General features: G+C 41.8%; 1 protein-coding gene across 1 annotated transcript; it reads left to right on the top strand.

Moving 5' to 3' along the window:
- The first annotated feature begins 7,115 nt into the window (after positions 1-7,115).
- Positions 7,116-26,020, top strand: SLC3A1 (solute carrier family 3 member 1). The gene is given in 11 exon segments (XM_030446844.1): positions 7,116-7,242; positions 11,795-12,286; positions 13,420-13,599; positions 13,934-14,088; positions 15,108-15,233; positions 18,522-18,641; positions 19,621-19,745; positions 21,009-21,207; positions 22,008-22,154; positions 24,616-24,732; positions 25,568-26,020. Coding segments are annotated over 11 exon segments (2,229 nt in total). The 3' UTR covers positions 26,009-26,020.
- Positions 26,021-26,373: the final 353 nt, after the last annotated feature.

The raw sequence follows: 26,373 nt of genomic DNA, 5'->3' as shown, positions 1-26,373 counted from the left end.
TAATGCAAATGATGTGTGAGGTGATTTGAAGTGTGGTATTTTACAGCTCCTCAGTGTCAACTATTAGCTATGGACAGCTTTTTGCATTGTACTGGGTGACAAATTTAAAGTCGTGTCTTCATTCCTACTCATCCTCACCTTAAAAACATGTAGCAAGTTACACACTGTTGCTTCAGAGAATATACAATTATTGCGTTTAACTTCCCACTCAATTTATTAGAGGGGAAAAAATGCAGTGATCCATGTGTGTGAGTAATTGCAGCAACTTTTAATGTTCTATTACTGTATATAAAGTGCTGCTTCTGTGAACTGAAGGAAAACAAAAGTTGTGTCTTGTAGATAAAACTTGTACTATGTTCTTAGTAGTCCCTGTGCTTTGAACTGCATTTTAAAAATTGTGTAAAATTAAGGAAAAGGAGAAAAAAAATGTATGAAGTGGGTGTTGTATTATCACTGACTTAACAGATGTTGTAGACATCTTTCCTTTTCTGTTTAGCCTTCAGTACTGAAACCTGTGGAAAACCTGCCTTTGAATTGCAAACTCATTTTATTCTGAGTGGGTTATAGTTCTACTATACTTGGTGCTACAGATTCCTAGGCAGCAGTGCAGAGCTTAAAAGCATGAAAATCATTGACCGTCCTCAAGGACTTTTCCAACCCAAATGACTCCATGAGATGTCAAGCACCTTTGCTTGAATGATCCTCAGGGTGGGGTTGTGGGGAATGGGTACCTGTGGCAGGTGTCACTCCACAGTTTGGCAGGGACAGGGGGGATTTAACTGCACAATGCAAATACTTATTATGGAATTACATTTTTTCTCTGGCTCAGTAGTATAGAAGAACTAGGTGCCTGAAACTATTTTTGGAGATACATAATGTGAGATTAAGCACCTGAAGCACCCACGCACTTCAGTGGATTCATTAAGTTGAAAACTGGAAAGCCTGGTGTTTGCTGCAGGCACTGCTTTCTTCACCTTTCACCCAGCTGCTCTCACCCTGATAACTGGATCCTTGAATGCCAGGTGATTTTGAAATAAAACATTATACTGTTGGGACTTATGCATTCAAATGACATCTATCTCACTGCTCTGTTGTCTTGCTGTAGGAAAACTGGCACTAGCAATAATTAAAAAAAACAAAAAAAACATTGAAAAACCCCATCCTGCCCTTCCCCCGCTCAAAAAAAGCACCAAACCCCACCCTTGAAAAATAACCTGCTTCAATACATTTGTTTATCACTCTTTTCAGAAGAGTTCCTTCAAGCCAGGGTAGGAAGAGGTAGGAAATGTTACATGAATGAGACTTGACCTTGAGCCACTTCTAAATAAAAATAATGGTAACTGAGAAGTAGTCAGCATGGCTTGGGTTAAGTGCATACAGTTGTCCAGGGGAAGGGTATTCTGTTTTCAAATAAAAAATCAGGAATGTTTCTGTGAGTACTTCTGTCTCCTGGGCTTCCCTTCAATGTGTTATTCAGAACTGGTGCCTTACTACTTTTCAAAAGCAGTAGGGAGAAATACTTCAAAATCTTCAATATCTTGGTGTTCTCTTCCAGTAGAAGTAGTATCTGTGACCATGTTGGAAAGCTGCAGAGGATTACACTTATGGCATTGCAGCACTGCAGATTCATCTTGGCCTTGCTGAAATGAAGTGGTTTGCCTTGCAAAAGGCAAGGGGATAGGATGGCAGAGGCATCTGAGGTGGACTGGGTTGTTTAGCAAGAAGTGTGCTATTCATAAAGGGAGACAGATCTAGGGACAACTGTAGTGTTATCTGGAAATAAAAATCTGCCCTGAGTTTTGTGACTGATTAGGCAATTTGTTGTATTTGGGGGGGAAAAAAAACAATTAACCTTCTCATGCAAAGCATAATAAATTCAGTAATTTTTTTTAGTCCATACATAGTATAATGAAGAAGAATACACACACTCCCCAAATTAATATTAAAGAAGACTATAGAAACTTATGTATGGCTAGTGACTGTCTCAATATAGCAAGAATAATTTTTAAAATTAACTAAACCCAGCTTTTAATGGCATTAAAACCCTGAAATGTATGGATCACTTCGGAGATGCCTCTTGAAAGGTTTTTTTTTTTGAGCTGCTGTCTAGTGCTTTTTGAACACAGTTCACCACAGAACACTCCTTGCTCACATACTGCATGCATTTACAGTATTTTCCTAGTGGTGGAGAAGTGCACTTCTTTTATTCCCATTGGGTTTGGACTTCAGTACAATAAATGTACAGTTGAGAGGTGCCTCATGCACCTATAGCAGAGCAGCTGTGGGACAGTACAGAAACTGGAGTTAATGTCTGTGAGGTTGTGTGGGAGCAAGAGGAAAGAAAGGCTGCAAATAAGAGGTGTGCATGTGCTGAGGTGTCTGTAAGAGGAAAGCAGCATGGCTGGTTGGGAACTAGGGAGAACTTGGGCTGAAGAAGGGGCCATGGGGAGATTTGGAGGGCTGTGTTTAGAGGTTAATCTTTAAATTAGTTTTTTAGTGGTTCTTCTAACTTGTAAGGATTGTCTTTAATTTTAGTCTGTGCATTCTCTGGCTAATATGAAATTTTAGTTTTTAAAATATTTGGAAATTACTTCTTGTAGCTATGAAATGTTTGATGCAGAGGTCTAGTTTGCCCTGGCCCAAGAGCATCTTCTTTGGATGCAGAACTTCGTATGTACTAACTCTTGCCATGCAGGATGCTAAGTCAGTCCAGCTCAGTTGGAGAAACACGGTTTGTTTTGTTTGCTTTACCAAAATGTGTACTTCTTATTCTTTGTTTTCACTCTCTGTGTTCACATTAGTTTTACACATTCACATTTTTGTTGCTGAAGCCAGTTAACTGTTGGTCACAGACAACCACTGGAAATCCTTGGGATGCAATTCAGTAGTACAGAGTGAAACTTTCCGTACAAAGGTTTCTGATCTAAACTGAGCTCTTTCAGCAGGAAATTATCTCAGAGAAGCACCGAGTAGGTATCACCAATTTGATTTCTGTAAAAAAAGCAAATGAGTTGGTGTGAGATATGTCTGGATGCACTGGTAGAGACAGGGAAGGATTAAACTTATTCCACTCCACAAGGCTGAGTGGAGTGCGGTATAGAACTGTGATACTGCCCGTGTAATGCCTGCAGGTGGGGAAGCTGATTCACTGAAAAGCAGCACAGCTTAGATAGTATAGTGATGGTCATGTAGTGTAAGCCCTGCAGAACACAGAATTCCTCACTTGACAGCTCTTCCCTGAAAATCCTTTCATCCTTTCACATGAGGAAGTGCTTTGCTCTTCAGTTACTATTTGGTGAAGGTAAATAATTGTCTTTTAGTGGCACAAGGGATATAGATGTGGTAATGATGCAGTGCAATGCCACATCTGGTTCTTGAGCTGCTTGGCTGTATTATGAATTTTCCATTTCAGGGGTCTTTCAGTAACGCCAAGCTGATGTCAGAATCCTTATGAATGTAATTTTTAACGAACTTAAGAAACAAAAATAAGTAAATTATTTAAATCACCTTTTGACAGGACAGTGGAATAGAAGGAACATAGAGACCTAAAACCAGGTACTAGTTACATTAGTAGGCTTATTGGGCTCACAGCTTTTTCAGGAGGATGCTGTGGGAGACGGTGTCAAAGGCCTTGCTAAAGTCCAGGCAGACCACATCCACAGCCTTCCCCTCATCCACCAGGTGGGTTACCCGATCATAAAAGGAGATCAGGTTGGTCAGACAGGACCTGCCCTTCCTAAACCTGTGCTGGCTGGGTCTAATCCCTTGCCCATCCTGCAGGTGCTGTGTGATTGCACTGAGGATGATCTGCTCCATAACCCTGCCAGGTACTGAGGTCAGGCTGATGGGCCTGTAGTTTCCCGGGTCCTCCTTCCAGCCCTTTGTGTGGATTGGTGTAACATTTGCCAATTTCCAATTGTATGGGATGTCCCCAGTGAGCCAGGACTGTTGGTAGATGATAGAGGCTTGGTGAGCTCTTCTGCCAGCTCCCTCATCACCCTTGGGTGGATCCCATCTGGTCCCATAGACCTGTGGGGATCCAAGCATCTCAGTAGGTCACTGACTGTGTCCTTCTGGATTACAGGGGGGCTGTTTAGATTCTTGTCACCTTCTACAAGCTCCAGAAGCCATCTGTCCTCAGGGTAACCTATCTTACTATTGAAAACTGAGGTGAAGGTATTAAATACCTAAGCCTTTTCTTCATCTTTTACAACTATATTCCCGCCCATGTCCAGTTGGCAGCCGCTCACCGGTGGTGTCCCTCAGGGATCAGTGTTGGGCCCAGTTCTGTTTAATATCTTAATGATGATTTAGATGAGGGGATTGAGTCCATCATCAGCAAATTTGCTGATGACACTAAGCTGGGGAGGGAGTGTGGATCAGCTGGAAGGCAGGAGGGCTCTGCAGAGGGACCTGGACAGATGGGAGAGTTGGGCTTATTCCAAGGGGATGAGGTTCAACAAGACCAAGTGCCGGGTCCTGCACTTAGGCCACAACAACCCCATGCAGCGCTACAGGATGGGGACAGAGTGGCTGAGAGCAGCCAGTCAGAAAGGGACCTGGGAGTCTGGATTGACAGGAAGCTGAACATGAGCCAGCAGTGTGCCCAGGTAGCCAAGAAGGCCAATGGCATCCTGGCCTGGATCAGGAACAGCGTGGCCAGCAGGTCCAAGGAAGTGATTCTGCCCTTGTACTCGGCGCTGGTGAGGTCACACCTCGACTACTGTGTCCAGTTCTGGGTCCCTCAGTTTAGGAAGGATATCGAGGTCCTGGAGCGGGTTCAAAGGAGGGCAACCAGGCTGGTGAAGGGACTCGAGCACAGACCCTATGAGGAGAGGCTGAGGGAGCTGGGGCTGTTCAGCCTGGAGAAGAGGAGGCTCAGAGGAGACCTCATCACTCTCTACAACTCCCTGAAAGGAGGTAGTAGCCAGGTGGGGGTCGGTCTCTTTTCCTAGGCAGCTCTCAGCAAGACAACAGGGCATGGTCTCAAGTTGTGCTGGGGGAAGTTTAGGTTGGATATTAGAAAGAATTTCTTTACCGAGCGGGTGATCAAGCTTTGGAATGGGCTGCCCAGGGAAGTAGTGGATTCTCCGTCCCTGGAGATATTTAAAAAGAGACTGGATGTGGCACTCAGTGCCATGGTCTGGTAACTGCAGCAGTAGTGGATCAGGGGTTGGACTTGATGATCTCTGAGGTCCCTTCCAACCCAGCCAATTCTATGATTCTATGATACTGCATGAATTAGCTAAAAATGTGTCCTTTAGGTGAACTTGACAAAACATAATGTGAAAACCATACCTCCATCAGTTAAGATACCTGCCTCTGTTTGAAGACCCCCACCCACTGAGTTTACCTGGTAAGATTAAAAGACAATGTACCTTTAAATGAAGGATACACTACATCAATCAGCTTTAAGATAAGGGATTGTAAACAACAGTAAAAACCTAGAGTACAATGAATATGGTAAACAGGTTAATTTACAAAGTATAAATATGACTGTTCCATATGTTGTGTGTGTGTGTTCCATGTGTTGTGTGTGCAAGCTTTGTGGGAATACCCCTAGAGCCCTTTCTGTGCAGAACTGCTAGTAAACTGCTGATACCTTGGTTCTGTGTGCTATCAGCCTACACATTGGGTAGATGAACCCTGGTTTGGGATTGAAAAGTCACTTCTGAGTTTGTAGCCATCAAAACTTCAGAAACAGTCTTTCCAGGCTTTAATTACTATGCTGAGACACCCCCAGTTCATCCAAAGGTAAACCTGAGGTTTGCATCTCTCGCTGTAACAGTTTTTAAGGACTAGACTGGAAAAGACAGTTCTTTAAAAGTTGTCACCATCTAGGGTACAAGTGCTATAGACAAATGGTGTAAAGGTAAGAGTGGTAACAGTGTAGCTTGGGAAGGATGCAGTTATATGAGGTACCTTCTGCAGAGGCAGCAAACCTGGAGTTTGAAGTTTTTCTATAGATGTGTTTCGGTACAGTGTTTGACCCCCTGTAGGGAAGTGCATCCAGGAGGAGTCAGCTCTTAGTGCTGCTGTTCTTGCAGCTATGCTAACAGCAAGAATTGAAGGATAATTGTTATGGTTAAAAACGGTGTGAAAAGCCAGCCATGCTGATCACCCATGGGGTCAGGGGCCAGGTGCCTTCTTCCCCTGAAACCCATCCCTGAAACATCACATGTGCCAAGCAGTGGCTAATTACAGTGTTTATAGTGCCATTAACCTTTAATCGGAAAGTCCATTAGTGGGCTAAGAGCATTAAAAAAAAACCAAACAAACCCAAAAAGATACCAAACAAACCATGTCACAGTATCCCACACAATTACATTTTACCCCCCTCCAGGACTTCAGGCTCCAAGGTGGATGGCAGGAACCTCCTCACAGATGCTGATGGATCCACAGGGATCCGCATCAGAAACTTGTTCCTTGAGAGCTTCTCAATTTACAGAATCTTCACGGTTGAAAAAGACCTCTAAGGTCACCAAGTCCAATGGTCAACCTAGAAAAAAACCACCATGCTCACTAGACCATGTCCTGAAGTGCCACATCTACATGTTTTTAAATACTTCCCAGGGGTGGTGGTTCCACCACCTCCCTGGGCAGCCCATTCCAGCATCTAATTATTCTCTCAGTAAATAAATTATTTCTCATATCTAAACCTATGTTTAACCATAGTCTAAACCTTCCCTGGCACATGTCCTTTGGCCTTACCATTATTTACTTGAGAGAAGAGGCCAACACCCACCTCCCTACAGCCTCCCTTCAGATAGTTGGAGAGAGTGATGAGGTCTCCTCTCAGCTTCCTGTTCTCCAAACTAAACAATCCCAATTCCCTCAGCCTCTCCTCACAGGGCTTGTTCTCCAGACCCTTCACCAGCTTGCTTGCCCTTTTCTGGACTTGCTCCAGCACCTCAATGTCCTTCTTGTAGTGAGGGGCCCAGAACTGAACACAGCACTCAAGGTGCAACATCGCCGATGCTGAGAACAGGGACACGGTCACTTCTACTGGCCACGCTGTTCCTGATACAGGCCAGGATGCTGTTGGCCTCCTTGGCCACCTGGGCACACTGCTGGCTCATGTGCAGCTGAGTGTTGCCCAGCACCCCCAGGTCTTGATGGGTGCCCTCAGCATCGAGGGAGGATGTGGAGTCCATCCGTCTTGTGGGGGCTGCAGAGGAAAAAATGACAACCATGGGTGTAAAGCTGGCCCTCCTCCTGTAAATAATGAAGTTATATTTAGAGGTAAAGTGCACTATGTCAAGTTGGTTCCAGTGGTAACAAACCATTTAATGAAAAAGCATTAAGCAAGAGAAGTTTTTAACAATAAACATCTTCCTACACTTAGCACATTAGGGTGCTTAATCACTCCTCTGTGGTTTTCCTTGTAATATGTATGGCATCAAATAACTGGCAAGCTACTTGCAGTTGTATAGCATCAAACAGCAGACTACTTAGTCAGCCTGTGCATCTAAATAATTATATATAAGAAATACTTGTGGAAATTAATCCCTCCATCTTATAGAAATAACCATGGCAATCTGTGTGGAGATAGCAGCTATTACTGCCCACATACTGATTGGTTTTGTTTCCCTATCTAACCCTGAGGTAAACAGAATAACTGGCACAGAATGTGAAGTGTTTTCTTTACTATTTAATGCTTTTCAGTGGATTCTGCTAACGCAGTTGCATTGGCTAGTTACTCCTGCTAAACTATAAAATTGCTCAGGAGGGAACCGTTTCAGAATTGCTTGAGAGGAAGCCAGAAACATAATGCCTGCATATGTAAAATATATTTTAAAAGGTAAAAGTTAAAGCTCAGTGGGAGTTGCTGGTGATCTGCCTCTCTTAAGATGAAGTTTTCAGTTTCCCTTTATCAAATAATTTTAAGGGGAACAACTCGAGTTGAGAAGGGTTATGGAAAGTCAATAATAAAAAGAAAATATCTGTGTAGTTTTATTTTTAGTGTATGAGGAAAAAGCTACAGGGGTACCAGATTCTTGAGCTTGTACTCCAGGGTAGGTGCATCCAGCCCTCTCTTTAGGTCTGGATGTAGTGGCTGTCTTTTCCCTCCAAGTTTTCTAGAATAATTTTTAATATTCTGGTCTAGATATCCAGCCTGAGCATAGCTGCTTGTGCTGCAGCTATTGTACCTAGCAATCTGGAGCAGATCTAAAGTCTTGGCTGTAAAAACCAGCTGTTCACCAAGACAGCACCCTGGTTATTACCAGAATGGTTGAAGTAACTCCCTCTGTCCCTGTATCTTTGGGTGCATCATAACCATCAGAGGGAGGTTGAGCTGGTGCATCAGGGATTCACCTACAGATGGCCTTTGGTTCCTGCACGCTGCCTTCAGCTGCCTCAGCACTGTAATTCTCCTCTCTGCACCTGGATGCTTGGCAATTAAGATGTGATCTGTTCTACTTAAGGTATAAATAAACCTTTAGTGTTGCTTAGGGATTAATTAGGACAAGAGGGTCTCTTTCAACGTGGTTCCTGTGCAGCAGGGTCAGCAGAGCAGGCCCTGGCCCTTGCATCATCCCTTGCAAGGGGAAATTCATGGTTTCTCAGCCACCTGCACGGAGAGAGCAGTGGTAGCTTCTGACTAACAAAATATTAAATTGTATTGTAACAAAAAATGAAATTTTTCAGCTGTTAGAAGTATGCATACAAAGGTTAACCTGGCTATATGTTGAGATCAAAGGCACACATCCATGCAGGTCATTATCACCCTTAAGTTTAGTGCTTAAGTAATGAAAGGCGGGGGGGGGGGGGGGGGGGGGGGGGGGAGCAGAAGGGCTGAAATACTCATTTGGAACCAGAGATTCAGCAGTGTTTTGGGTGGCAGTGCTGTAGTAGTCGGGTGCAGGGTTAGGTCCCTGATTTTCTGCAGTTTTCATGCTGGTGAGGAGAGGCATTGGCAGAATTTAAACCTTCTCCAAGTTTTTTATTCCAGCAGCGTTTGTCTGAGTGAGACTTAACTGCTTTCTACTCCCTGACTTATCACTAAGGGATGGACAGGAATGAGCTAAGCCAAATGTTAGACCTGGAGGCTATGATTTTGCCCGAGCTGCTCAGTCAAGTAGTTGTAATTTACGTCCTAGTCCCTCTCCCTGCCTCTCCACCCTGTCCCCTGGTCCCTCCTCCCTGTGCTGGGCTGGCAGAAGCATTTGTGTAGTCTCATGGGGACCAGGTGGATTAGTAATAGAGCTGTCTGAAGAATGAAATTACTGTGTTTTTTTTTTTTCAGCAAAATCCGTTTCCCAGTCTGGTTCACTGTGCAGCTGCCTGAACACTTCACCTGGAACGAGGCAGGGGGCAATGCAAGGCAGAACAAACAGTCAGGGTAAGAGTTGATTAAATTGATGTTAAATGCTGGAGAATTACAGTTAAAGTTGCAGCTGCATTTTAAGTTGTAGTCATGTAGCATTGTCCGTGGAGCAGCCATTTGTTATAATAAAATATGTCTGTGTCCCACTGACATGCCAGAAATGCTTTTATTTTAAAATGAACAAAAAGCAAGCAAAAAAACCCAACACAGTTACTTACATAACTAGTTCACAGTCTGCTTCTCAGTGTTACTCCTAGCTGACTTTTTTCAGTGAATGTCTTTAACTTGCTTTACATAATACTTACCTCTTTCTTTCTAAATATCACAGCAGGAGCCAAGCCTTGGTATATAGGCCTTGGCTTTGCAGAATGTTGTGATCTGGTAGACTTGGCTTTGTTCCTCTGGTGGGCAATAAGGCTTTTGGAGGGTAATATGCATCGTGTGTGTGTGTGGCATATACATAGATATTCTGTGACTGGTTTTATATCTGTTAAAATATAAATCTGTATTCTCAGTTCTGTTTGTGTATTATGGTAGCTGCACTGTTTAGAAACATGATTATGGTTAAGAAAACCAAACCAAACAAAAAATACAAACAAAACTAACAAATACCCAAGGAACAACAACAAAAAGACCCTAACACCCACAACTGTGGGTGCTTTGAGTGAATTCCTGGACTTCTCTGGCCTGGAGCCCTTTCTGTGCACCTGACCATCCTGAGCCCTGCTGCCTTGGCTGACCCACATGTCTGAGGACAAATTTCAGTTGTCCTTTGCTCTTGCCTCTGACTCTTTGGTTCTCATTTCTCTTCAGTGCTTGAAGGAGCTTTTGGGAAGGAAGCTACAGACTTGTTTAGAACTCCTTAGTTTGGGTAAAAAGCAAGGGGAGGGAGTGTACTAAGATCTTGAGGTATATATGGTGCAATCTAAAAACTCTTTATATTTCCCCATTTGCTATTTTTATCTGAATTGAAATCACTGAAATGAAGTGATTTGAAGGGGGGAGGGAGAACTGGTTTGTGTTATGGAAAAGATGACTGAAGTATACAGCAAACTGAGAGCAACACATTGAGTAAGAGCTTTAAGCCCCCAGTGCCTGCACCTGTTGGGCAACCTTTATAAGGTACTGATACCAGGATGTTAAAACTGCAGAATCATTCCACAGAAGGGAGATACTTTCAAATAGTTTCCCAGCGCTGCTGAATGACAGGCACTGAAACTTCTGCACAGTCTGAGGTTGCTGCCAGGCACTGCTGTGAGGAAGGGGAAGAAAAGGATTATATCTGTGAGAGAAAAAGACCTCTTCTTAGCTCACCTATGGAAGAAATAACATGTTCTTGCATCAGTTGAATATTTCATGCTGTATTGTTGTCAGTTGTTAGGTTATAAACATCTTTTGTGATTGGAGACAAATCAATAAATACTTTTTTGAGGCCAAAACAACCTTTCCTCCACTGCAGTTGCTCTTGGGAGTGTCCCTGGTACACTGACCCTAAGGGTCATGGGCATGTCTTACATGTGATAAGGCAGCTCCTTGGCAAATGTTTATGTCTTTGTGATTCCTTTGGTTTGCCTGGGCAGAGGCTGGAAAATTCTGTTCTGGGGATGTTTCTACGCTGGCTTCAGGGCAGCTGGGGCTTAGTCTGTACACACTTACGAAGGTGATGCTTTTTCCTGACTATAGTAGTAGAAAAGGGAGAAAGGGAAGGTCGCTCTCCTTCTAACAACTTTTTTAAGAAAAATGTTTTGGTTTGGGTTTATTTTTTTTCCTGGAAAAAAACAAAAAGAGTGAGCAGTTGAGTTTTCCCTCTGGAGTCCTGCTTGTGCCTGTGCAGAGCTCTCCACCCTGACCCAGCACAGATCTAGAAGCAGCAACCTTTTGCCTGCAGTGAATCAAATGACTGGTATGTGCTTATCTTTTTTACTGCTTAAGGGTTGTGGATGGGCTGGGCTGGGTTAGTTTGGGGGGCTTTGTTTTTCCAAGTTGTGAGAAATGAAGTGCAACCAGCTTTTGTTTTTTGTTTCTTAGTTTGTATTGTGTGTTGCTTTTGGGCCAGAAGTTGTCAACACCTCGTTTTCTCACTGTCTGTGTTTAAATTACTCATTAATGCTCAGACTGCTTGAGGCAGGGGAGACAACAACCAGTCTGGAAAGCTGCTTGTTTACTAGATTTTATCTAGTAAATCTTTATCTATTAGATTTTACCCCATATTTTCCTCTGCTGTCAAAAGGGCTAGAAGTTTGAGGTAGTGGATAGAAAACAATAAATATAACTGCTTGGCTGATACAAACAATAAGTTTGTCCTTGAAAGATTTCACTTTCTTGTAGCATTTTATTATCTTGCAGAAGATGCCCATTACACTGAGCAGTGGGAGCACTTTGCCCTCTTTGTCTTTTTGCACTTTAACCAGTTAGTCAGGGTTGACCATAAACCCAGATGGTAATTAGACTGCATCTATTTCACAGAAGGAAGGTGTGTTGGAACTCTTCCTTGCTGTGGTCAGTCTCCAGGACAAGACCCATCAAGTAAAGTGGTCTAGGAGGAGGCTAAGAGCTCACCTATGGAGCTGAGTGAGAAGGGAGGTGTGGAAAACAACGGATTTGTTCAAAATGAGGCTTTTGATGACAAGGACACAGGTACCAGTAGCCAAGAAGAAATTCCAAAAACCTGCAGTATTCCTGTGGACCCAGTGGCTACGGAGGAGCTGGTGTTGAAGCCCTATGCAGGGATGCCAAAGGAAGTCTTGCTGAAGTTTTCCAGCCAAGCCCGATATAGAGTGACCAGGGAGATTCTCTTCTGGCTCATAATTGCTGCTTCTGTTGTGCTTGTGTGTGCTACGATTGCAATTATTGCTCTCTCTCCAAAGTGCCTGGACTGGTGGCAGGCCAGTCCTATTTACCAGATCTACCCTCGTTCTTTCAAGGACAGCAACATGGATGGGAATGGGGATCTGAAAGGTGAGTGAATTTCCATTCTTGGTATCCAGAAAGCTGCATAGCAGTTGTCTGTGTATAAATGTGTGTGCCTGATAACACACGTATACATATAGATATATTAAAAAAAAGTAAATTGCCATAGAGTCCAATATTGAAAGCCACCTTATTGGAAGGGAAGAAAATCTGTTTGACTTATTGCTAATGGGTGTGAATTGGTGAATTCACATTGGTGTGAATAAATCTAGGAGTTTCTTGCTGAAGTTGCTAAATCTAAGCCTGGATTTAGAATGGATGTATAGAAACAAAACTGAGGTCAGCCAGGAGGATGGGTGGTGCTGAGCACTTTGCTGTGGTAGATTGGCTGCCTCACCAGAAGGAAAAGTGAGAAAAAATAAAACTAACAAAGAAGGAAGAAAGTTGTGATACTTTTTTTGTTCGCTGTCTGGGTGTGTTTGAGCTCTTATGAATGCTTTAATAAGGAATACCTGATACCAAATGGCAATGTCACTTATCAGTAGCTTAGCTGACACCTTTCAGAAAGGGAAGACTCAACAGCACAGTGGACAATAGATTTTGAAAAAAGTATTGGTTGCTATAGCATACTCTACTGGCATGTGAAGAAACTGTTTCTTTAGTTGCATGCCAGTAGATGGGTAAAATTTGGGTTTAAGAATACTAGAGGAGGCTGGAGTTAAGATGTCTTTACAGAAAACAACAGAAAAACCCCACAAGAGACTTTTCCTAAGGAAAGAGAATGTATGATCTTTGCATTAAAGCTGTGCTTTCCTTTGGGTGGTCTGGGGACTAATTGAAGTTCATTGAAATCAGAAAGCTTTTTTTCAGAAGTGAGTGTTAAATTTAGTAAATCAAATATTTTTATAATACAGAATATTAATGGATTTTTGTCTAATTTTTTTTTTAATTCCTACTTTGTCTTCCTTGTAAAAGTGGCTTTCATTGGTTCCTGTTCTGTGATCTCATGCTGTCCCTGAAGAGATGTCAGGGTTGCTGTGCTACCTGAGATCAGTGAAAATGGGATGCTTATGTATCAAAGGGGCCTGTGTACCACCTTTGAGTGACAGCCCATGGCAAACCTACTTAAATAAAAAGATTTCGTTTTTTAAAAACAGATTATGCCTTTTTCTTTTAAATAGGTATCCAGGAAAAACTCGACCATATCATGTATTTGAATATAAAAACCATCTGGATCACCTCTTTCTATAAGTCCCCATTAAAAGACCTGGGATATGGAGTTGAAGACTTCTATGATATTGATCCCATGTTTGGATCAATGGGTGATTTTGAGGATCTGCTTGCAGCCATACATGACAGAGGTAAGCTGCAATGGGCAAGGGGGAACTGTACCAGCAAGATGCATTGTAGCTACTTGCAGACTCTCATTAGACCAACTGCATCAGTCATCTAGAGATTCTTGTTAGTGCTTGTGCATTCCCATATCAGCAGCAAAACGGGCTGTGCCAGTGCAAAATGTCATGTACTCACCAGTACCTTGAGTCTAAACCCTTCCAGCAGGAGCCACTCTCTTTTGACAGACCTGGGAAAGAAGAAGTCCAAACACTTCTGGTAGTGCCTTAAGCACAAATGTGACCCTTGTCTTAGGAGGCTGAAAGTAATGTTGTGAATTTTTTTATTATTATTATTTTTAAGGGTTAAAGGTGATAATGGATTTAATACCAAACCACACCAGTGACAAACACCCATGGTTTCAGCTGAGTCGCAACCGGACTGGGAAGTACACAGACTACTACATCTGGGAGGACTGTGGAGCAGCTGCTGCTTCAGTCAAACCTCCAAACAACTGGGTAAGCATGGAAAAGGACACGTGGAAATCCCAAGCAGGATGCAAGCTGCCAGATAGCCAGGGCAGCTGTAACAGAACTGTCCCAATGTACACTGAGTTATAACTGGCTGTTGGAGGTACAAACTGATGTTACTAAACAAACTAGTGCAGATTAAGACTTAAACCAGATCAAATAGAATTTTAAAGTTGCTTTTGTTTCTTTTCTTCAGTGTTAAATCATCACTCATTAAACAACAAAAAAAGGGCATAGTTGTACACAAGTTGTTCACACATTCTCCATCCCGTGTCTGGGTGCTGCACTCTAGAAACTTCATCTCAGCTCCTCTGAAATCATAGTTGACGGGGAGGGAAACAAAGGAGTGTGTTCTTGGGTTTTTTGCCTTTTTCTGAAAGGTGATCAGGCCAGAAAGTGGGTTGCCTATTTCAAATGTATTTATTTGATGTTTGAACTGATAGTTGCGTGATTAGTGAGTTGTATATTCTAAAAACTCAAGTTGGAATAATATTTTGTACCAGTTAGTGTAATTTGAAAACATTTTTAATTTAAACCTTTGAGTCTTAAGACCTGTCTTTTCTTTTTGAATCTTTTATTACAGAGGTTAAGTTAGCATATTAACATGTTGACTGTTGTTGGCACTTCAAGAGAGAATACCAGATTGCAGAAAGCACGAAGTTAACCAAAGTTATTTTTAATAAGCTTTCAGAAAAACTATTAAACAAAAAAAGTTTCCACCAATGTCTTCCACTCTGTTCTAAACAATTCCCAGTCAAAGTCTACTCAAAAAAACCCCAATGAAGCAGAACATTGAACAAGAAATACACCTGGTGAAGCATGGCTAAAGGGAGAGCAACTAGCAGGAGAAGGGAATGTGAAACAAGAGTACCAAAATCTACTCAAAATGTAATAAATTGATTTTTATGCTTTATTATATGTTTGTAATGCACCACATCTTGAAGTATGCACTGGAGTAAATGTTGGTCAAATTAAGGGTTCTGATTATATCCCCCTTATATGAGCAGGTTAGTATCTTTGGCAATTCCAGCTGGCAGTTTGATGATGTCAGAAAGCAATGTTATTTTCACCAGTTTGGGAAAGAACAGCCAGACTTAAACTTCCGCAACCTCGCTGTCCAACAAGAAATCCATGTAAGTATGAAACCCATCTCTGCTGCACCAACCCCAAAACTGCTATTTCTATACTTAATTTCTGTGATTATTTGTGCTACACAAGTTATAGTCTAGTTGGAAGTATTTCAAGGATTGCAGCTTGTGTAAACTATTGGAGTGAAAGGTGTCTAGACAAACATTAAGTTTATAAGCAAAAATCAGACTTTATCATGTAACACTCCCAGTACACAGTCTACTACTACTACTTTGTTCAATTATTTTTAAATTAAATTCAAGCCACTAAAAAAAAAATTAAAAAAAAATTCGAGTGAAACTGTCCTTGAGTGGAAGTTGTGACAGTGGTGCTGATCTCTGGATTTTAAGTTGTGATTATTATTTCTTTTTGCTGGCTTAAGTCCCCTGCTCTGACAAGTTCTTGGCAGGATCCTGATGGGTTTTTGGAGCATAGTATTGCACTTTTAAAGGACCTTCCTTTTGCTTTCTCTTCCCACTGAAGTCTTAACTTCATTTTTTTGGTCACAGATACTTCAGGAGCCCTCTGCTTTTTGGCCCAACCTTATTTGCAAACTGTTTGTACTTCCCCAAACCTGTCCTTCAGCTGAAATAGGTTTTCCCACCCTTGTTTATGTTGCTTTGTTTTTCAGCTCTGACAACATCCCCCTTCAGCTTTTGTTAAGATAGATTAAGTGGGGTAGGCTTTTCCACTCATCCCTGAAGCAAGAGACTCTCCATCCCTTTCCTTAGCCACTACTTACTCCTCACAGGGCTTCCAGCCTGAGGTTTTTTCTGAAATGTAGATGCCCAGAATTAAACAAATTTAATGGGAAAGATGTCTGGGGACAATTTTGTACAGGAGCACAGGGCACTTGCCCTCTGTGTCCTGTTGCTGTCACTTGGTTTCAAGTTAATGCTAGTAATCAAATAACCCAAGATGACTGCTGTCTTGAAGCACTTAAATGCTTCCAGCTCTAGTCCCCATCAGGAGCCAAGGATAGAGGCACTTTGCAGGTTTGGATGTTGTGTTAAGGACAACAGCTACTGGCAGAATTCACATGGAAGATAAAGCAGCTCTTGCACTGAGATCTGTGCTGAAACAGCTGAATCACCCAACTGGAGAGAAGTTTTAATCTCTGTTGATACAAGGAGCTGTTAATTAGCCAAAGGTGGGGATGACACCTTGCTTTAGCACAAAGTTGTTTGCATGTTCAAGAGCTCTTCCGATGCTGATTTGAATGACAAGGAGTGTCTGGGATGGTGGATAAGGGGGAGATAGGGAGTTTCGATCTGACTACATCCCTGAGGACTTGACAGGAGAGAGAGCTGGCCCCACAGCCACAGAGCCTGCCTCAGCTGGCAGGGTGCTGCTCTGATGAACATCGTCCTGGTCTGCATCACATCCCCCAGCACACAACGTAGAATTCAGGAAAATACAGGGAAATGGGCCTTAACACGGGGAACCTGGGAGCTGCTTCCTTTGCCTTCCCCCTCACCTTTAAGTTTTATATCCCATCGGGTAGCACAGCTACCTCGGGTATTTTGATTTAGTCTTTAAGTGTTTGCTACTTTGTGCTGTTGAATTTTGTTGCATTTGTGGAAGTCCTCACAGCTGCCCAATTCTACTGTGATGGTCTCACTGCCTCTCTGAGACCTTTCCCCTCACTGTGGGTACTGCATGTGCATGAAGAAACAAAGCTTTTCTGGTCATACTTTTTAATTTTAAGTATCAAATGAGACTGCTTTTGAGAATGATCATTGAAGAACTCCGCTAGTAACCTCTCTATGTCTTGATACTTGCTGTAAGGCCACATCTTGCCGCTTGCACCTTTTTTCATTGAATGGTCACATACTTTTGAATGGTCTGGCTAATTTATTTTTTTATTTTTTAATGGTACCTGATATATTACTGCAGCTTCAGTAGCAAATAGATACTATATTTCCTATGCAAAGAAATAAAAAGAAAGCAAGTAAGTTTGGCCTGGTAACACCAACCTTTAGCATCACCAAATGGTGCTTATAAGCATCATTTTATGAACAACATGTTTAATAATTACTATTTAATAATTTATCAACATGTTTAATAATTTTTGCCTAGTATTTGAATTAAAAATCTTGTTTCAGAAGGTTAGGAGGACTGTGCAGGAAGCAAAAGGACTCTTGTGAGAAGCTGAAGTCTGATTTATCCACAGGGCGTGCAAGAGCAATGAAACCTCGCAGCCAGCATGTTGTGGCTTTCTTGCATGTATAAAAGTAGATCCTTCTCCTCAAGTACCTCATCAGTGCAAGCACTGACAGTACCTGTGTGGCTTTTCTGATGAGCACATGCATAAGCATGAATTAATTTTTAGTGGATTCAGTGTTTGACAGAAAATATATCAAGAGCTGCTACTTTCAGAATGGCCCAACAAAGAAAGTACAGCTCAGTAAGGAGGAGTCTTACCTTGCCAAACAAAAATCTGTAAAGCTTCAGTGTGGACTAGTTCTACTCCAGCCTATTAAGATAAGTGCACTTCACACATTTTTTAAAAAGGCAATTCAATAGCTGTCTTTAAAAAAAAAAAAAAAAAAAAGTTTTTGTTCTCAGATGAAGAAAAGTATCTGGTCTAAAACATCTGCAGAATTTGCAGAAACCACTCAAGTGACTGAACTGTGTTGTTTGTTAAAACTACAGCAGTTAAAACTGTGGCAATATAATAGCTACTGCAGTATAATTTTATTAATAGTGACTGAGTTTGATAGTGAAATTACAAATTGATAGTTAACTTGGATAATAGTTTTTCATTTTCCTGCAAATCAACAAATATTCCTCAAAATAAATAATTTCACATCCATCAAATAAAAGAGACCAAATGTTTTAAGAGCTCTAATGTGTAAAAGGAAGACTGGAGGCTCAAGGGGTGTACAGATCAACATTTTCTTGCATATTTGAATCAATGTGTTCTAATTGTGGACAGCCACGAGTGTTCAAGAGCAGTGCTTAGCACGAGCCCAAGCCCCGAGATAAGAAATGGCCTTTAGTGAGCCAAGCCATGGCTTTGGTTATGTGAATTACAGGAGAAGTTACAAAGCAGTCTTCTTTTTTTTTTTTTTTTACTGGATGAAATAATATGACATACTTTATTTAGATCTTGATTTGACCTTAGATCAACATGATCAACACTTCAACTTGTAATAAAATTTGAAGTACAAATTAAAAAATAAACTGTTATATATTAAATGCTTACTAACAGGTTCAGCTATCTTTTTAAGTGTGGGTTATTTTGAATGGGATAGATTCACTTGAAATTCTCAATTTTTACTTTTGTCTAGGATATTATCAAATTCTGGCTCGGCAAAGGCATCGATGGGTTTAGTTTCAGTGCTGTTAAATATCTTCTAGAAGCAACGCATCTACGTGATGAGCCTCAAGTGAACAAGTCCCAGAATCCAGTAATGTATATATGTTCTGTCGTTGTCTTTTTCCTGTATTTCCCACTGGAGCAAGGCAGTGCTTGTCTCTACTCCTTTTGGTCCTAATAGTGGCTTTAGGAAGACTGAGTCAGTCATGTTCTTTGGAAGGCAGGTGGCTTCTGTGCTCTCTGCAGAACATACAAGAAAGGAGCCCCTGGGCTGAGGGTGTAGGTGCAAGCAGGAGCACTGCTTGTGGGAGGAGAATTGTCCACAGAGCCTTTGTATTTCTGTTCCAACACAGTAGCTTTGAATTTTCTGCTTAAAGTAATGTGCTTTTGAACTTACATTGTAAAAAGACCAGTCTTGTGATTTTAATTGTTGGTTGATTGTCTTTGCCCACTAATGGAGGTAAGCTCAGAGCTCTTTCTTGCTTGGGATAACATGGAAGTCACTAGTATGTATTTTGTCTACACTGTTAGCAGCAATTGGAGTAAAACAAGCTCCCCTCATGCTGGCTGTGTGTCACAGTGGGAGGTGGTCGGACACATTCAGGAACATGGTTTTGCTGAGGCAGTGAACTCAGGGATTCTCATACACAGTGCTGGTACCAAGACACTGTTCCCCTGTGAAGGTGGGGATTGTGTAAAACTGGTCAACTCCACAAGTGTCCTTGTCTTTGTAAGTTACGACCACATTGTCCATCTTTTCAGCTTGTTGCCTGGCTGTTGCACCTTCTGGTTTTGCACCTTCTGGTTTTGCTACTCCAGGTGGACTCAGTGGGTTAGTGCTGTGGGTGGACTCTCCCTTTTAACAGACAGGATCCCAAATAATCATCCCTCTGCTGTTACACCTCCAGAGGTGCCCAGGTGCAGTTCACATCTGTGCTGTTAGCATTGGTGTGCCAAACGCATCTCAGTTACACTGCTGCGTTGCCTCAGGGAAGGATGGGAAGAATTTGGAGAGCTCTGGGATCTAAAATATTGTTTAACTAATGGGAAATACTGCATTCTTTTTTAAGGAAAGTATCACAGACTATTCCCAGCTCTACCATGACTACACTACCACACAAGTTGGTATGCACGATATCATCCGTAGCTTCCGTCAAACCATGAATAAGTTCAGCAGTGAGCCTGGACGATACAGGTAATCTTTGGTACAGCTACTGAATTTTTCTCTAGTGTTTTTTACCCTCTTGCTAACAAGAAAATGGTTTATTTATTAACATAGTATGACATTAAAAGTTTTCTTCTTCCAGTGCAAATAGTGGTTTGTATGCTATATTATCTCTTTCCCGATGTGCAAGGGAAAGGAAATTAATTGGCCCTGGTAGCTCTGCTGTATCTATAAACTGTACAAAAGTAAGGAAAATGGGCAATCATTTGGACCACACAGAGACTGTAATTAATCAGCACTGTCTGATTTATTATATAGTATTAATAGTGTCATCTGTGTCAGACACATACTCAGAGACTGTTAAAACCACAGAATGGTTGAGTTTGGAAAAGACCTCTGGAGGTTAACTGGCCCAAATGCCCTGCTCATCACAGCCACCAAGAGCTGATTCTCATGAGCAGGTGGCTTTTGAGCATCTCCAAGGAGGGTGCCTCCACAAGTGCCAGGTTACCCTCACAGTGAAAAAATGTATCCTGATGTTTGAGAGGAACCTCCTGTATTTCTGTTTGTGCCTCTTGCCTTTGGTCCTGGCACTGGGCACCACTGTAAAGAACCTGGGTCTGTCATCTGTGCACCCTCCCTTCAGATATTGTTGTATGTTGATGAAATCCCCGCATTGAAACTTCTCCAGTCTGACCTCTCTCAGCCTTTCCTCATAGGAGAGATGCTCCAGTCCCTTAATTGTCTTAGTAGATTTTTTCTGAACTCTTTCCAATATGGCTCTATCTCTTTTGTATGTGGGAGCTGAGAGGTGGACACAGCACTCCATGTGTGGCCTCACCAGTGCTGAGTAGAAAGGAGGGATCACCTCCCTTGACCTGCCGATAACACTCCCAGCCCTGGGTGCTGTTATCTGTCTTTTTTGCTGCAAGGGCATCTTGCTGGCTCGTGTTCAACTTGGGGGACCCCAGGTCCTTTTCTGAGAAAGCATGGAGGTTGCTGGAATGAAGTGATGTGGGTGTGAGCTCATAGAATATTCTTAGAGTTCAGAAAGCTAAGACTTGAGTCGGATACTTACAGCCAGAAGTTGACTACTGTAGATTTTCCCCAGAAATTTCCAAGAAATATTTCTTCTTGTCTCATCTGCTGTAGTCATCTTTTTTGATGGGGAGGAGAGAAGTGAGCAGAGTTCTTAATGCTGTGTTGTTTCCTAAGTATGTCCAACTCCATCCCTAACTTCCTTCTGCTCTGTAAGAATGAGCTGAACATTGTACTTTGTGCACTTCTTTTTAGGTTTATGGGTTCCGATAGTGATGAAAAGGAAGACATTGAAGCAACAATGATGTTTTATGGAACAACTTTTATTCAAGAAGTAGATTTCCCCTTCAATTTCAACCTAATTAACATGAAAAATCTATCAGGCAACAGTATTTTTGAGGCTGTCAACCTATGGATGAAAAACATGCCTGCAGGAAAATGGCCAAACTGGGTGGTAAGAGATCCAGATCAGCTCTTAGAGGAAGGGCTTCTTTCTACAGGTGATAGAAACCCATAGGTGATGGTTCCTTTTCTGGTGACAGAAACCTCCCCCAACCCTGCCCACTGATTTCAGTGGGATCAGCAGCAGCCTGAGCCCATGGCTGAGCCGTGGTAGGTACCACCTGAAACTCTGCTGTTGTGGTCCCAGTTGTTAGCACTGGCCAAAGGGCTGGTGGCTGTCCTGTCCTTCAGTAAGTTACAGTCCCTGTGTATGGGTGACAGAAAGGGGCTTAGGACCATGTCAGGCCTCCAGTGTAGTATGGGGGGTTGGCTTAGACCACCAGTGGGGACAGGATTGGTGCAGTTTGCTTTGGGTGTGAAGCTGGCTCAGTGCAATGGGTTCTGGAAACCTCCCAGCACCAGGGAAGGGCAGAGCAAGCAGCTGAGGGCAGTTAACTTAAAACCTTGCTGGTCTTTGATGGGAAGCATGTTTGGGATGCACAACAGATCTTTTCAAAGCAAGCACTGCATTAACACAGCAGAATAAATAGCAGAAATCCGAGGGAACTGTGATCACGGGGATTTATTTGTCATTTCTCCTCACTTCTGCCTCATGTGCTGCTGGCAGGGCTGCTGTGTGCTCAATTATTTTGCTCAGAAGTTTTTACTGGCACCAAGATAAAACATATTTGCCCTCACAGGTCTGGAGGGGAAAGTAAAAAGGAAACTCCCCCAATATCTTGTAAGATTAGTTAACTAATTTCACATATGCATGAAAATTTATAGTTTGTGTTTAACAATGTTTTTTTTCAGGTTGGAAGCCCTAACTCTGCTCGGGTTTCATCTCGGCTTGGAAAGGAGTATGTCAATGTGATAAACATGCTGCTTTTAACCCTCCCTGGTACTCCTGTGACCTATTACGGGGAAGAAATAGGCATGGAGAACATTGCATCAGAAAACGTAAGTGAAGAGCATACAAAGTTTGACCCTGTTGTCTAGTTTTGAGTAACAGAACTTTAAAAAAAGACAAGAACTTCAGTTAACCAGACCCAGCCCTCATACAAGCAGATGGTTTTCATTGTTCCTCATTGCAAAACCATTGGGCAGCACAGGGAAATGGGCAGGGCAGAGAGCAAAACCAAAGCTTTGGTGCATGTCTGAACTGCTAGACTGCCATCATGGTTCCTAAATTTCTGGTTTCTGCCAGATCAGTTTTCCTTTGGTTTGCAGCAGTGTTGCTTTGCTTTGCTTCAGCAGAAAGGGCAGTAAGTGCCAACACCATGCCTGGCCTTGTAGTTAAGAGAGGTGTGTTGCAGTCATCCAAGGAAAGAGGAATGAAGCCACTACCTCCTCCTTCCCACAGGGATACCCTAATTGCTATGTCAAAGTCCTGCCTGGTCTTTGAAAGAAATCAGAGCTCAAGTTTGAGACTGCAGCTCCAGTCACTGTCTCCTGCAGACTGTTTTGCTCAGACTGTGCACAGGCACCTAAGCCATAGCAGTGGCTCTGTGCCCAGGCTCTGAAGAAGGGGCCTCCAGAAAGGGGTGGGTGGGTGGGTGTCCAGAGCAGCCCCTGCCCAGCATTGCCTGGCGGCAAACGGAAATGGCTTTTGCTTCTCATGCAGGTTTTTTGATTTGTCTTTTAGATCCCTTTTTAGAAAAGATTTTGGTACTTGAGCCTGGGAACCAGGTGCCTCGCTCACTTGATCACAGCTACAAGTGGCACATGATAGGATTTTGTGTTTGTTAGAGTACAGAAATTTTCAGAAGTTTATCCAAGGTTAGGGGATTAAAGCAGAGTGTCTGTGCCTTTCACACTGTGCTGACCTGTGTAATTTAAAAGTTTTCATGTTCAGTCCCTGTAATTTCTTGTCTCTTCTATAATCATACCTGGCTTCTGATGTGTCTCGTTGTCCAAGATGACTGGAAAAAGTCATGCCCAAAACAGCAGAACTCAGCTCTGCCTCTTATGGCAGCTTTTGAGTACCATGGGTCCTATGGCAGATGCTGCTTTCAGTGTTGGAAGCCTCTGTTAGGCAATGAGACAGCCTCTGATGCTGCTGCCATCCGTGCTGGCTATCTTTGTGCCAAAGGTAAAGAGGTACAATGGGAAGAAGCACAGGATCATCACCAGGTTTGTCTGATTCAGTTGTGAGGAAATGATTCTCTGATTTAAAAGGAAATCTCATTTCCTCTGAGAAACACCTAGGTCAAAATACCTCCTGCAGTTTCTTCCTGCTGCTAATTACTGCTGACAGCATGATACTCTTCAAAAAAGTGGCTCGCCCTTGGCTCCTCAGGGGTTTTTCTCTTTTAGTGAGAAAACTCCCAAAGCTCATGGCTTTGTAACACTCTTCAGACTGGAGAGGAAGATTTCCTGATTAGTGGGTGTCTTAGAAAGATGGAGAGTATTTGGTTAGGATAGCTTTTAGCCTCAGTGTCTGAAACACTTCAGGAGAAGCTGAAAGAGGTAAAGATGAAAGGTAGTATTAACAGTGTTGAAAATTTAGGATTTCTCCCCCCCTGCTCTTCAGAACATGCTAAAAGGAGAAACCCATTATTTAAAATGTCACAAAGCAAAGTGACAATTTCTTTTGTTGAGCTGTTGTTCTGAAAGATTGCATTGAAAAGTGCCCTTCATATGAAAAACAGTTTTCATGGAAAACAAACACTCAAAGTATGTGCAAAATATTTTATGCCCTCTTATATAATTAAATTTAAGTGTCAGATCTTTTGGCAAGCTCTTCAGTAACAATGAGAGAGCTTTTTCAGAATTTTTCTGAATTCTTGAAAATGAGACTGTTTTAGAGTTTCTACACTAACAGTTTCTAATCAGCTAAAACCTGGTTTTCAATAGTTTTTGCACTTGGAAATAATTTTATCTTTCTAACACAATCCTGTCAAATTGTACCCCTTGCAAATGTAAGCTTGAAGAATTCTAAGGTGAAAAATATGATGGTTACAAAAGAAAAGACACTGAATAGCCTTTATGAGTTGTTTACTGTTATTTCAACAGCATTTCCTCTTAGAACTCATTACCTCATATATTCACTCACTGCATGTTAAGATATTAATCAGAATATCCTACCTGTCATTAGAAAACTTTTATCCAACCAACAGGTTATGAGGGGACACAACTCTATTAGAATCTCTTTGGAATTCCACATTTTACCCAGTGATGCTGTATCCCTGTGCCCATTCATTATCCTCCACTTCAGGAACTGTCTTAAGTCTTATTTTCTCTTTGGATTTGGAGCAGAATTCTATCCTTTTATATTTTAACTTAAACCAAAGCAAGCAATACTGAAATGGTGATCATTTGGAAGACATGAGAACACACTATTCATGGAATAACTTTTTTTATATACTAATTAAGACAAGTAGCTTCTTGGTAGTAGCCCTGACACCAGTTTATTTTTTAGGTGGTCGTTCCAGAGAAATCACCTATGCAGTGGGATGGCAAAGTTAATTCTGGTTTTACTGAAGGCAACAGTAGCTGGTTACCTGTTAACTCCAACTACCAAAGTGTAAATGTTGAAGTAGGTATCTCTGCGCATGGTTTAGAAGTATTTTAATGTATGTATTTTGCCTTGGCTTTTTTTACTTCATGGGAATTGGTAGTGTAGCTACTAAGAACAAACTTAAGGGAAGAAAATAAAAAGGCACTGAATCCTAACAAATTTTACTAGAAAAGGAAATCCTTGCATGAGTAAGGGGTCTATTCAGAGCAAGGAGTCTACTTCACCTATGATCAGTTAAGCAGGGCAATTGCAATAATAATGCAGATGTGACAATTTGACTCTCTCAAAATAATTAAAAGGATATTAATATTGAATTGAAATTGGTCTTTTTTTTACTTCTCTTGCTATAGCAAGGACTCTGCTGGTAACATTAACTGAATGTAGACCCTATCCTAACATAAGCATGTATGATTTTCTTGTCAAGGCAGTTAAGCAGTGAATCAACAGATTGTGCTGACCAGAATCATATTCAGGAAAAATAAAACACAAAACAAATTATGTGACTTCAGTGGAATAGACTCAGTGAAAAAAGTTCAGTATCTAGCTTTGAATGGCTGTCACTTTCTCCTGGATAAATGATACTATAAGAACACTGCAGGAGGAAAACATAGTATTAGTGCTGGGGAAATTCTGTCCTGCCTAATAACCTCTGACAGTCTTCCAGTGCCAAGGAAATGCACAAGAAAAAGAAGTTTTTCAGTGGAATTTGCAGGCAAATCTGAAGAGAGATAATTGTCAAAATGGAATTTTAATAGCCGTGTTTTCAGCAGACTGTGTGGGTGTGAGGCAAGTAATATTTCCTACATTCTGTACATTTCAGAGGAAATGACCTTGTTAATGTTCCCTGTTGCAGATCCAGATGACCTGGTCCAACTCCACTCTGAATCTGTACAGAGAGCTGACTTTGCTCCGCAGCAATGAGCTCCCCATCAGCCGGGGGTGGATGTGCTACATCTGGAATGACAGGAATGTTTTTGTGTACGTCAGGGAACTGGATGGGTTAGACAGAATCTTTATGATGGTTCTCAATTTTGGAGAGGAATCAACAATAGACCTGCAAGCTATAGTTCCTGGCCTTCCATCTGAAGCTACTGTAAGACTAAGTACTAATTTTAGCAATGCTGGTAAAGCTGTCAGTACCAAACAAATTAAAACTGAAATGGGAGAAGGCCTGATCCTTGTATACAAAACAGCAAAGCCTGTTCATACTATGGAAGCTTTTCAAGGAAAGTGTTTTGTAGCAGAAAAAGCTTGTTATTCCAGTGCCTTCAATTTACTCTACATGAGCTGTTAAATGCAGGAGTAGTACAACCAAACTTTTATGTTCATTTAGAAAATGCTGGTTTCAGGGAATTGCTAAAAATTTTCAGGGTTTTTTTGCTTTAAAAAAATTGTGTACAAAATAAATGCCCTGAAAAACGAAACAGATACCTCATTATTTTGCATCTGTATTGGTGATGGAAAGGAAAAAGTGTAGTATAAACTCCCCCTCAAAGTCTGTAGAGAAGGTAAGCAAATCTGTCCTTAAAAATATGTCCTATTTAAGTGTGCTATTTTTGTGAGGAAAGAACAGCTGCTTTCCAGGTGCTGCCCCTTACAGTTGCTGGCCATCAGTTCTCTTCTGGAATCCAAAGCCTGTGACAATTCATAACTTCTTAA

This window comes from Calypte anna, chromosome 3 (genome assembly GCF_003957555.1).
Source record: "Calypte anna isolate BGI_N300 chromosome 3, bCalAnn1_v1.p, whole genome shotgun sequence".
Classification (NCBI taxonomy): Eukaryota; Metazoa; Chordata; class Aves; order Apodiformes; family Trochilidae; genus Calypte; species Calypte anna.
The sequence above is the reverse complement of the archived record's forward strand: the minus strand, read 5'-3'. Positions and strand labels throughout refer to the sequence as shown.